Source organism: Coccinella septempunctata, chromosome 7 (assembly GCF_907165205.1).
Source record: "Coccinella septempunctata chromosome 7, icCocSept1.1, whole genome shotgun sequence".
NCBI lineage: Eukaryota > Metazoa > Arthropoda > Insecta > Coleoptera > Coccinellidae > Coccinella > Coccinella septempunctata.
The window spans coordinates 29,305,159-29,322,698 of record NC_058195.1 but is presented as its reverse complement, the minus strand read 5'-3'; the positions used below and the strand labels follow the sequence as shown (position 1 = coordinate 29,322,698).

General features: G+C 33.9%; 1 protein-coding gene across 2 annotated transcripts in view; it reads left to right on the top strand.

The window, feature by feature from the left end:
- Window positions 1-7,406, top strand: part of LOC123316493 (sorting nexin-25) — a 66,610-nt gene extending 59,204 nt beyond the window's left edge. Inside the window, exon 13 of one of the 2 annotated variants that reach the window (XM_044902596.1) lies at window positions 6,853-7,406. In XM_044902596.1, the coding sequence (XP_044758531.1) occupies window positions 6,853-6,861 (9 nt within the window). In that variant the 3' untranslated portion in view covers window positions 6,862-7,406. Of the gene's footprint in view, window positions 1-6,502; window positions 6,815-6,852 lie in introns of those variants that run through there. The other variant, XM_044902595.1, reaches the window with a different exon arrangement.
- Window positions 7,407-17,540: the final 10,134 nt, after the last annotated feature.

Sequence of the window (17,540 nt, the reverse complement as noted above, 5' to 3'; positions counted from 1 at the left end):
TTAAGCATAGCTTCATCAACATCATTGTTTACACAAGTTGTATGCTTTTTTTATTTGAATTTTTATTCATAGTCACCTGGTTTTTCTTTGATTTTCAAAATGTTCCATTTCTACTTCATTGATCATTGATTTTAATTTTTCCTCAAGCGTTAAACACTCAAAATTTCGTTTCTCAAATTTCACTACTAATTAAAACTGCTAAAATCTTGGGAAGCGCATGTGACTTATGCAAGGAAACTCAAAACAAGTCTTTATCTGTCGCCCGTTCCGGTAATTCGATGAAGTTGCAGTGTTCCCCCAAAAAAATCGAGTACCGCTTTACTTCCGCCTTGGCTACTACCAAATTTCAGTTCGAGTTTTAGAAATATTTGAGTCGTGGAAACTTTCAAAGGGAAAATACTGAGTGATGTTAAAACTATGTTTCTGAGGAACATTCGACTAATATTCTTCGAGTTGGGGAAGTTCGAGTAAGCAGAGTTCCACTGTAATTATAATAATTTTTTGGGAAGCATTGAAAAATTTAACTGCTTCGATAGTGTTGAAAAACATTTTTAAAATCGCCTTCAAAACCTTCTGTGCATGGACAACTATAGTCCCTTATCATTATTGCAACACCTGCACCTTTGTGCGTTTCGTTTGTTATCGATTTGAACAAAACATTTTCATCTTTTTAAAAAGGAGTGTTGATAAAGATATGATTCATTATCATTATAATATTAAAACAGTTTCACGATTTTCGTTCAGTGAAAAAGTAACATTCAAAGAAATCAATTATAAGCTACAGGCTTGAGTCGGGTAAAATTGCGTGGAAGGCGGTTGAATCGGATAATACACTTCTCATCGAAAGTCTTGGACCCCTATAGTTTTATAGTTTTTTGAAAAGCGGAATTGTTTCCGAAAACAAAAACATTCCTTGAGACGAGAAGGTTTGATGGAGGTTCGAAAAATTTTAACGGCCATACTTAAAAATATACATTTTTTCAATTAGCGCGAAAAAAAAACAATATGTTTAATTATTTTTTCTTTATCGTCAACGAAAATGCAGTGAATCATTTATTACAAATACTACTTCATCCACCAAATGGAATGGAAAAAGTTAATTAATGCTTAATTTCCTAATATAGTAGCTTATTTCCAAGGTTAAAACGGTATATTTAATGCTTGAAAAACTTCAGTATCAGCTTTCCAGGGGTGGCATAGCTCATTATGAATACTTCGAATAGCTATATCTTTCTATCTAGGTCGAATCGAAAAAAATGGTAAAGTAAAAAAGTTTCTTTTGACCTCAAGAATGTACTGCTAAAATACATATATGTACAAGTCAAATACTCAACCTGATGTGAGTCCACAAAAGTGTATTCAAGATGTATCAATCCAAAGTTCGGACATCTAGGTCCAAAAATGTCGTCCTCAATTTTATTTGACCACATTTCACATTGAATCTAGAACTCAAGTAGGTACCTCTTAAAACTGGGTGTGCAGTTATAAAATTCATTCGACCTTATTTGAATTCTCCTGTTCGTTAAAAAAAAACTAGGTTAGTTTCATAAATTTCAATATACTAGTTGGTTTTATGGAGATGTTTCCGTCTTTCGATTCTATACCAATCTTTGAGGATGCATCATCTTGCATCAATGAAAGCCAAATAATTGAAGGAAGTCGTTTAGATTCAGATGAAACATTATATAGATTTACTTACTACCGTCTGATATATTGTAGGTATTAGGATATCAGGGTTACCTACTATTTGAATGAGCGGGAATTGAATTCTAAATAGAACTGTCTTCTCTCAATCACTTTCGGCATTCTTGTGATATTAATTGATATTAGTTGTGGCAATTGAACTCTATGGAACCATAGAGTGTTTGTGGCAACGGCGTTATGACATTAACGCATAGATGTATAATACTTATGATATAGAAGACATAATGATGTATAAATACTATTGTTGGTATTATAGGTCCATGCATTAACGATATTTCTTGAGTGCCAACCTTACTCCGTGCTAGTGACAAAAACTTGAGAAAACTTTATTTCATGGCCAACCGAGTGCTAAAAAATGCTAAAATGAAAGTGAATGGGGTATATGTATACATACAATATATTCTTTTGATACAGAGCTTTAAAATCTTTAACAGCAAACAATAATTATAGCATGTGTATGAGATACAGTTTTGCCAGAGGTTAGCGTAACGGGGTACCATACAAATTGGTGTATGATACAAGAGCTTAGGGAAAAACCTCGGTAAAAAAACCCTTTCTCCCCGTGAGTGTAGTGGATTGTAATTGTTCACGAAATAAGCTGAAGTATTTTATATTGAAGGGCATCTCGAACTGCAGAAATTGATTCTTTCTTCAACAAAAAGGAAAATCCTGAAAGTCTCCTTCAAGATACCAGAAAGTTTTATCTGAAATAGAGAGAAAACAAAAGCAGAAAAAGGTAAAATAATAAAATTAGATTCAATATGTCAGATTGACCTAAAATTGACAACCCAATTCAAAAAATATTCGGAAACTGCATGTATAGCTCTGAAACCATCCTGAAATTTATAAATCGGACAATGATTAACCAGATGATTTATGGTTTCTTCTGGTTCCCCGCGTTCATAACTAGGGCTTTCAACTGAATTTCCCCTGAAAAGCATGCTATTGCAACGTCCGTGATCTGTTCTTATACGATTCAGAATACACCATATTTTCCTGGGAAGATCAAAACCAGGAACTATATTCGAGGGATCAGGAACTAATTCTTTGTTGAAAATAGTGCGCGTATTCCATTCAGACTGCCAAAGGTTGTCCCTTATATTCGAATTAAGAAAAGAGTTGGACCATGAAGGTTTACGCGACTTCAGTCTTGGAAGGATAGAATTGGAAAAGAGTATACACAGCATATTCGCAAGTCGTAGGAAGGTATTCAAATCATTTTCTAATATCAATAAGCTATCAATTTCCAAATAGCGCTTCCTACAGTGGGAAAAACGAAACTTATCCCTTATTTAATTATAAATTGGAAGAACAAAATATAATCAGTGCATGCACCATGTTTTTAGACATCGTTTTTTTGTCAATGTGCTCCTGATTAATGCCAGTTTGAAATTGATTTTGACTAATGATTGAGATTTCACAGGAATAGGATAATGAATGAAATAGCCTTTTTCTTGACTAAAGCCGACGTTTCGTTGGTATTTTCCAACTTTTTCAAGGCTGTAAAATTTAATTAAAACAGTTTTAGTGGAATACAATGGTAGAAGTCGAGACAAATGATACTGTCAACAACAGAACGGACACACAAAATCTGAGCTCCATTTACGCAAATATCTTACACAGGTACAAATTGAATATTAATCCGCCTTGATAACGTGTAGGCAGCCTACAATACGTGCGTGGGTGTGAGCATGAGCAGTTGTGATAAGGTTGTTGTTTTGGTTTTCTTAAGCCCGTTTGCAACAGCCGAGAATTCTCTAGAAAATTTACTCGAGATTTCATGCGCCGTGAATTATGTACCGTTACATACGCACTTTTTCGGTAGAATTCTCTGTTCAGTTGCGTACTAAATAGTCTCCGCCCTTTTCTTGCGAGATTTTTGTAGAGAATTCTCGGCTGTTGCAAACGGGCTTTAGTCACTTCAGAATAAGAATAAAAAAAAAGAACTTTCTCAAAAAATACAATTGTTATAAAGCCTAAGCTAAAAACCACTCATATAATAGTCGAATATAAATATTGTAGGGTGCTTGTAATGCCCGATGAACGAATGTTTCAAAAAGATCTTTCAGTTTTTTTGGCTCGTAGTACCTATGTGCTTTTGGTGACGATAGTGTCCAATGCGTAATATTAAGATCTTCAATTTAGCTTCGTTTGACTTGGTGAGTTCGTATAACTTGTTTCGAGGTACATTTGTCTTACTTATATGTTTATTTATTTATTTTATTCGTAGACGTTTGTGTAGGTTAAGTGTATGTTCCTTTTCATGTTGTCTCGACTTCTACCATTGTATTCCACTAAAACTGTTTTAATTAAATTTTACAGCCTTGAAAAAGTTGGAAAATACCAACGAAACGTCGGCTTTAGTCGAGAAAAAGGCTATTTCATTCATTATCCTATTCCTGTGAAATCTCAATCATGAATACACAAGGATGTGAAAACTTTGATGATTTTGACTAATGTCATTTTGAATCTGATTAGCGGCAATTTGAACTTGAAAAGGTATAGAAGAAGAGCCATGGGTCTCCAGCATTGAGTATTCAACCCAACCGATTCCACTGCTCGATAATGTACACCAAACGATGTTTCAGACATGGGTTCTGCCTTAAGGAGATCAATAATGGCCATTCTTGTTTACACTTCCAGAAAGATAGTGTTTTCTGTACGAAATTATTGTTAAATGGTAATCATTAGACTTCAGCGCTTGCACAATCTGAATTTAAAGGGGTGAAATTCGAGATCATTATTTTCGTTTTTTCTCGACGTTCAGGAATCTGCTAGGCCCTGGACGTGGATTGTTTACTGCGGAACCTGGTGCTCGGAAGCTTTGCAACCACGAAGGAATCAGTTGTTTACTTAGAACATCACGGAATCGTCGAATATTTTATCGTGAACAAAATTTCAGACGTCCAGTAATAGGCTTCGATTGCGATCGATTATTGTTTTCACAAGAATACATAATGAGGCCGCATTCGGTATTTACATCTGATCAATCTGACTGCTCTGGATCGTTTTGTTATTCCATCTAGATTTAGGGGAAGTAAATCAAATCCGTTCTTTTATTCGAATCGGACTAGTCTGATGCAAATCTGTTGGCTCTGAGTATTTGAGTGGATCAAAGCGATTAATCTGGTCGTTTGAGGTTAGGTCATTTGTTTGTTTAGGAAGTCTGTTTGAAAATTTCAAAATTGTTGCTCATTAAGATGTTGGTTTAATATCTGCGAAATAATAATTAACACGTTGAGCGCCATCCAAATATCGATATATTTTCTTGTGGAGCCAAATTTTCTGTGTCGATATTTTGATTTGCTCTTATATCATATAGATAATCCCTTTGCTCAGATTCTCGCTAAAAGTGCAATATCGCCTGATATCAAGAATATTGATGAGCGGGCCCACGGGACCGCTCTGGTCCCCAGAAAAATAGAAACGCACAGCAAATGCGGTACAGGTGAAATTTGTCGAGTCCAATCTCCTTATTATAACCATAACAACACCTGTTCAATTTTTTTCGAATAAAAATCCGAAAAAAAATACTACTGAAGAGTAGTCGTAAATTCCAAAACAGCGGTCCCTACGGACCGCCGTGGTCCTACAAGTAAGACTATCAAATTTAGGCCCTGGACGTGGATTGTTTACTGCGGAACCTGGTGCTCGGAAGCTTTGCAACCACGAAGGAATCAGTTGTTTACTTAGAACATCACGGAATCGTCGAATATTTTATCGTGAACAAAATTTCAGACGTCCAGTAATAGGCTTCGATTGCGATCGATTATTGTTTTCACAAGAATACATAATGAGGCCGCATTCGGTATTTACATCTGATCAATCTGACTGCTCTGGATCGTTTTGTTATTCCATCTAGATTTAGGGGAAGTAAATCAAATCCGTTCTTTTATTCGAATCGGACTAGTCTGATGCAAATCTGTTGGCTCCGAGTATTTGAGTGGATCAAAGCGATTAATCTGGTCGTTTGAGGTTAGGTCATTTGTTTGTTTAGGAAGTCTGTCTGAAAATTTCAAAATTGTTGCTCATTAAGAAGTTGGTTTAATGTCTGCGAAATAAAAATTTAGGAAAATTGACAGACATTGGTCAGTTTGTAATGATAAGTTCTTTAATAATAATTAATGAACACATCATGGTTAAAAAAAATAGATGTTATTCATCGAAAACATTCATTATTGGCTAGATTCCAAAGGGTAATGAGGAGCTGTTTCTCAAGCGAGATCTCTGGGTGACAACATCCTACATTATTAGCTATCTGTCCCCATCAGAAATTTTAAAAAAGTAGGTATCAAAAGTTGACGAATACATTCTGAAGTGTTATTGAAACTGCCTATCAGGAAAATTCGGAACAAACTTCAGAAAAATTTTCAGTTTTGTTTATTTGATTTTCCTCTTAGTCATCACTATCAAACAACATTATTTGGTGGCCATGAATTATTGCCACAATGGCCTTCAGAGCGGTCTCCATTCCTTGCTGATCGGTTAATCCGCTAAATCCTAAATATTGACGAAAAAAAAATACAGAAAACTAACGAATAACCGGAGAAAAAAAACAAGAAAATAAATCTCTAATTATTTGAGGTTAGGTTTGTAGAATCTGTTAGATCTAGAACGTTTTTTAATTCCCCTTCAATCCGTCTGCTCTAGAGTCGTGTGACAGAAAATCGCTCAGATCGAATGTACCCTGGATACCTTCCCGCGCCCAACAGAGAAATTTGAAATCCGCCATAGAAAACTATATCTTAACCAGTTATGTGTTGTGTGAACAATTAAAATGATTAGTTTTCTTTTTCAGGAATTACTAGAATTGGCCATTGATGGAGTTTTTCCGGAACTAAAATAATCATATGTATACAATGACCTTGTTATTAATTTATCTAACAAATATGTATTATTTATGTATTATTATTGTATATGAAGTGTTGTGTTTATGTATTTATGATTTCGAGAAATCAGATTTATTTAATAATTTTTACCGATTCATGTTTCATTTTACCATTACTTAACCAAAGGTATCTGACAATATATAACCAAAGTTTTATTTATTAGACGATAACACTATCTCTTGTACCTGAAGTGATATGATATGAATACATATAAATCTTTACTTAAGTTGTTTCAATAGATCTACTCATGATATTTCAGGTTGGATAAAAAAACTGCAACAGAACGCATAAGAGAGAAAGCTCAAATCGGTCAGTTCGAGAGAGCTGGACAGGCCGACAAAGGTTATCCTTGCAACAGCACGCAACGCTAACAGCAAAAAATATCAAGAATTGTTACTCTTCGATTAAAAATAATTGTATCTATGCCTCATGAATGGACATGACTAGGAGGGTCTTCTCACTCTTGATAGCTGTCGGTTCCGGTATGTGGACTGCCTGTGGGATATGTTTTGTTTTTCTATTTATTGTGAATTGTCGATATGAAAAAGCCACACAGATCAAGAAGATCTGTAAAATAGGCGCATTCAGAGATTTAAATTCATCCTCAGGACATCTAGTGGGGATATTTACAAAAGCCGTAAATAATAATAATTTATTGATACCTTCTGCTTTCATACATGGGATGAGGCAGAAAAAGGATAAAATTTTACTCGGCACTTATACAATCATTCAACATTCAAGTAATTATTAACATCTGTTCAACATTTAACGTTTTCCTTAAATTTGTTGTAATAAAGAGATCTTAGGCTCATAGGTTCAGTTTGTTTTTTAAAGGCAACCTCCCATTTTCGTTACATTTTCAGATTTGTCACTAAATTGTCGACATAAGGCACCCACGACCCTGCCGATAAACTTATCTGCTTATCTTTTTGACTTATGTCAAGTTATAAATCAAAATATCGTCTTGCATAGACCTACAAAAAATTCATAACTTCAGAACCAGTTGAGTATCTGCGCATCTTCTGACATTTACTCCTTTTCATGAAAATTATTTTTTTCTTCATTACATAACGGTGTATGTTCAATTTGGCCTGGGCGGACTTCAATTTTTTTATGGCACCCTTCATATTGCATGAATTATTCCGTTTTACATCGAAAATTAAGGATATTTTGTTTTTGTTTCGTAATTATCGACAAAATACAATTTCGTCTAGAAATAATAAAATAAATAAATCGAAAATTTAATACTAGATACATAATTGGTAACAGCTTTAGTTTTTGAAATTCATATTTCTTTTATTTTGAGTAAAACAATACAGGAAAATTACTACATATTCAAAGGAAATTTTCATCCAACACTATGGAATGATCTTTTATATGATTTCCTTGAATGAAGAACCTCTCGTTGGAAATCTCAGCAGTAGTCAGAATCAGAGTCCGAGAATCTTGATGTTGTCCAAATTTTCCGGGAAATGTTGCACCCCAGCTCTTGCAATCTCGATACAGTCAACAACCTTGATATAGATTTAATATAAAAAATTTTAATTTAAAATATGTACACGAATGCAATATGCGTTGACTGTTGCGCCAGTTAAGTTCATGGTTTCTGAGTTATAATAGGTACCTGAAAGTTTTGATTTCAATGTTTAAAAAAATACTGATTCAATTGAATCGGAACTCACTAACTAGTTGTGAAGTACCGATTCGAAGTCTAAGGCCCGGTTGTTCAGTTCGGGATTAAGCCGAGATTTAAGTTGATCCTAGATTAACGTGACAGAAATGATCGGAAATGCCAAAATTGATCTAGGATTAACTTTAATCCCGAACTGAACAACCGGGCCTGAATTTAAAATTTCGGTGGCATCGCAAGATAATTAAATGAAAAACGCTCAAACAAACTTCTCATGAAATACTCGAGCTAAAATGTTACAAAATCCTTCAAAACATTATTTAGGGCGAGTTCAAATTCTGGATGAGTGCTCGCTCCTGGTATGAATGAACAAGCTCGATAATTGAAAATAGTTTCTCAACTGTTTTTGTGTAATCTGTAAATTTTGTTTGTAATAGGGGATATATTTGACATGTTTCACGTTTTATGGTCTTTTCCTGATTGTAAGGTGTGAAATAATGGAATTAGGATTAATGGTGAAATTATAATTACTTCTATATACTCTCGAAACATTTTTTAAAATGTTTGTTCAAACCTCCTCTATCTTCGGAGATATGCCAACGGGTAGTTTTTCGAAGACTCACTTCTATAGTCTTCTGAAATAATTGCAAATCGATAGGAACCATTGGAGTAGGTTCAATGCTCACCATTTTGTAGATATGCATGGTGTACAGCAATTTGGTTGGAGTTATCCAATCCGAAACAACAAATTGTGAAAACCTATGGGTTGTTACGCGTTCATTGTGAATAAGCGACAGATGAGAATTAAATCGAAAACAGCATACTCCCATTCTTATTACAAGTGAAAATAAATATGCTCAATGAGAGTGAGACAATCGGCAACTCAGAAAAGTGATTAAAACATAAAATTTTAGTACGATATTTAGCCAGTTTTCTGATTGCGAACAAAGTTAACTGATCTGACCGCAGCGACGTCAATCTATTATACACTGCTCAAAAAGTGGATAATTTGCGCACAAGTAATAATATATGAGGGGAAATGAAAAAACGTGTATGTACTGATGTATTATGTAAGTTGTCCTCGTACGGTTAACCTTTCTGAAATAGCAACAGTGCGCAAGACTAAGTGACAAGATATAAGAGAAATGAACAAAATAAATATTCTAAACGGTGAAGAATTGGAAACATGTGAGCAACTTGAATGAAATTGAAAATGAATAATTTTGAGGTTAGGTTAGGTTCCCTTAGGTTGGGACACCTAACCCTTATATACTGAGTATCCTAGGATTAATGGGAATTGATTTGGATATAGGTCCAAAATAAGACGAAAATTTTATATCTGCAAACGCTTCGTTGAAGAGTTACAGAATTTTTTCAAAGTAGGACCAAGATGAACCAATGAAATTTTGCAGACGTATTTTTCGAATAAAGATGCACCTAAAACTAATTTTCTCACTCATCCCTCAGAGCTAGAGGGACTTGAAACCGACAATCTGATTTTCTACCAACCTACCAACTTTTCACAGGCTTCGAATATTATCACTAAATATTATGGAAAGATGAACAAATGAAATTTTGCATATGTATTTTTCGAATAGAAAAATGAAACTAATTTTCTCACTCATCCCGATACTCTGATTTTCTACCATCCTGCCAACTTTTCGCAGACTTCGAATATCACCTTAAAAATTATGCATAGAAAAGACAATTTCTTTCAAGTTTCTTTTATTTTCATCGTAGCGAAATGATAGTATTACCTTAGAAAATAAAATATGTCCTTTGATCTGTTTCTGAACTACCAACCAAAAATGTGTGTACTATACTTCATTCACTTTTATTTTAGCAGTCGGTTGGCTATGGAAATTTGACACATTTCACTCTGTATAGTACGAAAATGTGGGGTTATGAAGCTTGTCAAAACATTTTTGGGTTTTAAATCAACGCTATGTTGCCCGTTCTACGTAAAAGTTTCTGTTATTACGTACTTTATCACATAGTCGAATCTCTTCGGAAAATATGTGACGAATATAATTGAAGTTTATACAAACTGATTGAAGGCATACCAAATCCAGTTATTTGCGTGGAAAATACAAGAGATCAGTATAATATGCACTAGCTTGAGGAGAGTTAATATTCGTTTTCTTCTTTGGCTAACATCATTTGTAGATTTCAAAAATATTAACCCGAAGATGAAATGCATATGATGCAGTGGTTGGGAATGGGTATCTCCCGAAGGAATTAACAGATAATTACAAGAATGTTAAATTCTTCAACAAAAATCATCTTGCATCAATATAAGTAAAAGAAATTGAAGGAAGTTTCAAGTTAAGATGAACTTCACCTTTGAACAAAAATTTCACATGAATAAGCAATTAACAGGACAACTGGCGCGTATTTGTGGCTATTTATCTTAATACATTGATACAATTATAATAATTAGGTATTTATTGGTACCTTAAGACATTTTCAATGTATAGGACAAGTCAAATGAAAAATAGAAAAATCCATTTTAGGAAACTTATTCTCCGATTACATTTATCGAAAATCCTGTAGTAAACTTTCGCATTAATTCACTCAAACATAAAATTCTCAAATGCCACCACTTTTTTGGGTCTCCCAATAGAAGGAAATTCTTTGTCATCCTCTTCATTCACAATCTTTATGATTGTGGAAATATCCAGCTGAAATATAAGATGTTTAGATTCAGATGAAACATTATATAAATTCTCTTACATTGAATATGTTCGCTACCGTCTGACGTATTGTGGATTTTAGAATATCAGGGTATAACTATTTGAATGAGCCGACCTGAATTCTAAATAGCACTTCCTGAAACCCTGTCTCTTTTTTCAATCACTTTAGGCATTTTCGTAATAAAAATTGATAATAGTTGTGGCAACGGCGTTATGACATTAACGACATTTCATGAGTGCCAACCTAACTTCGTTCTAGTTACAAAAACTTGAGAAAATTATTTCATGGCCAACCGACTGCTAAAATAAATTTGAATGAAGTATAGATATGTGCATAAAATATGCATAAAATTAAATGAGGAATATGCCATGCGATGTGGTTTTCATAAACAGACCAAAGAATATTATTTATTCTCTGACGACAGTTAAAAGGCAATAAAGTTTCCAAAAAAAAATTATTAATTCAATACGTATTTCTTGATGACCCCGAATGAAAATTTATGGTGGAAAATTTCAAAAAATGTTATCCTATTGATCATTCACTTCTCAGTAGGTATCGGGAATCAGTGGAAAATTGAGTTCTAGGTGCATTTCTATTTGAAAAACTGTTCCTCTTAAAAAACTAAATAAATCCATAATCAACGTCATCTTAGAAGCTCTTCAACGGAGCGTTTTCGGTTACGACTCCATAGGAACTTTTCATCTTATTTTAAGGTACTGAACATGAACATAGGTTCAGTACCTCAGTTCAGGTTCGGATATAGATCCGAATTTATTCCCATTAATCCTGGGACAGCCTGTATAACGAATACACGAATTAGTACATTCGTAGAATTCTGCCTTGTCTAGAAGAAAGACTACTATGGGTGGAAGAAGAGCTCATGTGGACGGTAGGAACTCTAAAAGACTTTTTTAACAAAAAAACTAGAAACCCTCATGGTTTTATTGCACGGCTGGAGGCTCCTCAGATGTTTGAAAAATGATTGTCCATTCTATTCTCCAATCAGGATACTTTTTTACCGAAATGGTGGGAAATATATATAATCTTATCGTGTAATTGAAGGTAATTTCTATAATTAATTGCGTAGCTGATTTTTCCGATGAGTGTCTGTAGTATTTTTTAATTTTCAACATTCTTCGGTGGAAAAAAGTGTTTGGATAATATGCTCTTTACCATTTTTGTAGAATGGCTGTATTTTGGGAAATTTTTGAACAAGATCGGAGGAAACTGGATGTGTACGGATATTAGAATAAAAGTTAATCATTTGTAAAATCTCAATATACATTTCCTCATCTAAGCGGGATGTGAATTTTTCTTCAAACTTCATAATTCCGTTATTTTAAAGTCAATGAAATCTTACGTTAAGAAGTGCAATAATGATACAGCATGTTGGTATTTTTGATATTTGACATAAGATTTACTAACGAAGTTGAAAATAACGGTACCATACCCTATTTAGATTCATTATTCATTACAGAGAAAAATAAAATAATTTTCGACAAATTTATCAGAAACCAACAGCTTCTGGTAGAATACTTCATTACAAGTCGTTTCAAACACAAAATATCAATAATAAAAAATATCAGACAAAAAATCTGAGTCTGAGCCATCCCAGTTCCACGTGAAGAATTTCAATTTAATTTGCAAAGTGAACTCCAAAAATTGTGAATCGTCATATGTGGGCCAAACCAAACAATATCTTAAAAGTAGAATGAAACAACACGAAAATGATTGCAAGAGTAGCAATTTTTCTACGGGTCTATCCTTCCATCATAGGGATACGGGTCACGTCTTTAATTTTGAGGAACCAGAGATTTTATTTAGGGAAAATAACTTGGACAAAAGAATTTTTAAGGAAATGATCTTCATCAACAAAACAAGAAATAATGTATACAATATATACATAAATCTAGTCACATAATTGAGAGGTACCACGGTGTAGTGTTTTCTGTTTATTTCATCGTTATTGAGATGTCTAAAACTCTGGTGTATTCACTGATTCGATTTTGTTTTTAATTTCGAGGAGATATGGGATCAGTTTCGTTTTTCCCACTATAGGTAGCGCTGTTTGGAATTTGACAGAGCATTGTCAATTGATATTTGAAAATAATTTTAATACTTTCCTACGACTTACGAATATGTTGTATCTATAAACGATTATTGGTGTGTGAAATTGTTTCGAGTTTCGAGAAATTGTTAAGAACATTCATTTATTAATCATGTAGTTTAGTAAGTTCAGTTTTCTGTATGGACGATCAAGAATTACAGCTAAGAATTCGGTTTTGTTGGAATTTGAGGCAAATCCAAATCCGATGAACGAACATTCGGGACGGATATAGCTAAGTTTTATGGAAATACGTAATGTTGAATTGTGATGAGCATGTATTGAGAATTAAGGGCGTCGCCAGCTTTTGACTAAGGGGGGGGCAATGGGGCAATATTATGGAGGATAAAAAATATGAACGCCTGGTAAATTCGAAAGCATGAAAGCATTACATTTTGGAAGTCATTGACTCGATGACCATTGTAATAAAAACGGTTCTAATATCAATAATCGATGTATAAAACTTCCCAAGCCCTCGACAGCACAAGAACTAAATCAAACTTTCAGACACAGTTATAATTATTTATTTCAACAAAAATAATATTTAATTAAAACATAACCTGCGGGGATTTTTTGCAAAACTTTCAACCACTTTATCATAAAAATTATTTAGGTTTTTATTTATTATAGCTCTGTGTACGCTCATCATGGCCAGACCATTAAGACGATCTTCTGCCATGGTGCTTCTTAGCCATGTTTTTAGTCTTCTGAGGCTGCTAAAGGATCGCTCTACTGTACAGGTCGTGCATGGTAAAGCGATCAAAATTTTTAATGCTCTTTCCGTTTCGGGAAAGAAGGAATTGTTCTGTTAGATCTGTCAGATTGAGCCTGTCGTGCCACAATTGCTGCCAAAGTTCGATTTCATTCTTTATGTTCGGTAAATCATAAAACTGGGCAATAGATTCACAAGTTCGTTTCAAATTTTCAGTTGTCATCTTTTGCATCTGCGCCGGGTGTAACTTAGATAATGCGAATGATGGCGTGTTTTCTTCAGCAAAACGTACTTCAAGGGAGGTGATAATTGAATCTAAGTATGGTATTACCAAAGACCTCTTCCAGTATTCTGAAGGGTTTTCTGCTGGATGATTGCTTCTATGACGTTGTTTCCCAGTAGCATCGAGTAGCAATACTAGGTTTTACAAAGATTGTGGATTTATTCAACGGTAGGTGTTTCTTATGAACATTTATAGATGACATTGTCCACAAAACCAACTAAAGTTGTATGTTCGTAACAATAACTTCTACTTAAGGTATGCCGCATACAAATTATACAAAACTAACGTGAATGCTACTGAACGGTTTTCGTAGAAAGAAATGCAATGCACACACACACACACACACACACACACCATACCTACCTCCTACCTTCATGTTTTTACACTGTTTAATATTAATGGCCTTGCGTTTTGGCAAATCTGATATAGTCGTAATGAAAATGGCGGCGATTTTGAAAACGGATGTCAAAATCTAAATGTTGAATATTTCAATACTTTCTACAATATACATTAAACTTTGTGAATTTATTTACGTTTTGTCATGCGATGCGAAATTTATTAATAGGTAAGGAAGTCAATTGCTCGCACTTTGGTCGCTTTGCGGCTAGCTACATTTGATCTCTAGGGGGGGGGGCAGCTGCCCCCCTCTGGCGACGCCCTTGTTGAGAATCAGAAATACATCATAAGTCGATTCGAGTCTGTCCGTCAAATATCCTTCCTGAGTAGATATAGTGAAAATTCCCTTTCCGTCAACCGAATATATTGGATATTTGACCAATATCATATCAATAGAAATTATCTTGAAGAAGAATAGTAAATACTCCTTCGAACCCTTATTCGATAGTGTTTAAATATTGACAGATTTGTTTTTACAACGAAAATTAAACTGTAAATCACAAATATTCCTCAACAGCTGACAAAATGGACCAGTTCATATTTTGAACTCGTTGATCGACATTCGATATCAACGCAAAATAAAATAAAACGAGAGAGTATCATTGTACCTCCTTTGGCAGAACAAGGATAGAACGAAGCGAATGACATGGTTGCGCCGCCACGAAACTGATCCCATATCCCCGATTTTCCGAAATGTTGATGCTTGCAAAAAGTGACAAGTGCACACAACAGTGTTTTATAGCGTTTTCTATTGGTAAAACTAGTGCAGTGCGAGTGCATATTTTGATGTCACTACAATCATTCCAATGCATCTGAAGCTAGTTTTACCACCGCAATTCGCTATAATAGCAAATTTCATTCGTAAAACTGGTGCGTATTGAGAGCATATTATAAAAACAGTGCAATAACTTCAAGATATCCTAATTTACATTTGATGTTCGGTGATCCAGTGCAGCACTAGTTTTACCAATAGAAAACGCTATTAGACACCTTGATCGTAATAGATGCATAATATGCCCTCAAAGCATCCTATATTGTGTTTGAATTTTATTTTTATGACTTTCTTATTGACTGTTGACAAGTTCTTCCTTAAAGAATGAAAGATTTCTCAGGTAGGAAATTACAGGTGAAGTTATATACACTGTGATCTAGTCAGTCTCCAAACAATGAATTGTTATAAATTTTATCTGCCAGTAATTTTTTAGTTTAGTTTTTAATATTCTTTATATGGTGTTTTTAAAGATTTTTCTGAATTGTTCCATCCATTTGATAGTGTTTTGTTCATTTCGTTTTTGTTTTCATTGTAGCCTGAGGAAGGTGAAATATATCGCCGAAACGTTGCTTTAGGAATCCAAATTGTTTTTATTCAGTTCCTTATACCGAGATTGGTACTATTGTATTAAGATTTTCACATCAACGTCTAGTTTTTTCCGCAATATAAATTTTTGTTTAAATATTTTTGTTATAGAATATATACTATGCGTATGGTCCGTATATACACATTTGGTAACCGAAAGTTACCAGAGCGGTTACTCTGGTGACAGATATTGAACCGAATTGTCAGGAATTCGACATATACGGAACGCCCACTTACTAACCAGAAGAAACCAAAGTGTATATACGGACCACAGCCTATATATACTGATAAATTTTTCTTTATTATGTCTTTGAACATAACTTCATAACTAAAATCTATGGAGGGGGCCGCCGAATTTTTCGCTATGCCACTGGTTTGAAATAGGATTTCAATTTACACTATTTATTTGCAAATCAAATTATGATAATTTATAATGCTTTTAGTTTTAGTCAAGTTACAAAGAGGAAAAAACAAAGGGTCAGTGAAAATTGTTTACGTTAGTCGGAAAACCACAAAATCTAATTGAAAAACTGCCAAGTTTGGTTTAATACACTTTTGAGGAGTTTACACTACTTCTTCAAAAAAAGAAATTTTTAAGTTAAACACAAATATAAAGCTAGGTTCCAAGGGTCAGGAGACTATTACATAATAAACTAAAATTAGGAGAATTGCTCGAAAACTTGTGTTTTACAGGGGTGAATATTCCACCATAAATCTTTCGATCCTTTCTATAAGGAATATCAACTTCATTCACAAGTACCTACAATTTTGATTTCCCCATTGGAGCAAAATACAGATTGAACAAATCGGAGCTTATCAAAATCTTGATAGAATTTGTTTATAAAAGGACATTAATGCATGGGGCTCTTTTTTAAAAGGTTTAAAATTATTGATTGATGCCCTTCAGCATTTAACTATAAATAGTGTTCTTCTCAAGAATAGTCTAGAAGTATCTAGAGAACCGAATGAGATTTTTGTGTATAGAATTTTGGATTTCAATGAATGACCAAGATCTTTCAACCAAAATATGCTTTGTGGTACTTCCAGTCATACCGGAAGTTTGTTATTATAAATGAGATTTAATTACATTTTTGGAAAAGGTATGAAAACATTGTTAGATAGATTTTTGGGTCTCATCTTATGGTTTGAACAAAAGGTGTTTTATTTGAAGAAATGAAATTTTTCGTCATTAAAAGTTACCCCTAATTTTGAACTTGAAACACTCTGATCAACAAGTAGAACCTAAAGAGGACAGTACAAATTTCAAAGTTTAAACTTTTGTCAGTAGAAACTTATACCAATATTTCATTCAAGACTTCAAATTTGAGACCAATGATTCAGGAAATGCAACTAAAGTGTTGTAGTAAAAAATTTGTTGAGAATCAAAAAAAATTTAATAAAATACAGGATGTCCAATTTCAAATGGAAAACTTCCGGTATAACCGAAGGTATATGAGAATATGTTAGTCCAATAGAAGATCCCCATTCATTCATTGCGATGTACAAATTTAAAAAAAAATCTCATTTGGTTCTCTAGCCACTTGTAGAGAACGTGAAACACTCTGTTTACGAAAGCTACCATGCAATCCATCTGCAATAGCAGAGATCCAAACTTGGCTTTTCCATCAAATATTTAGAATAAAATTGTGTATTACTTTTAGAATCGAAAAATGCTTTGGAAACATTCAAACGGAAATGTTTATACAAATCAATAATACAATAGAGAAAGTAAGTGCCAAACACTCAGATGTAATAATAATAATAATGAAAA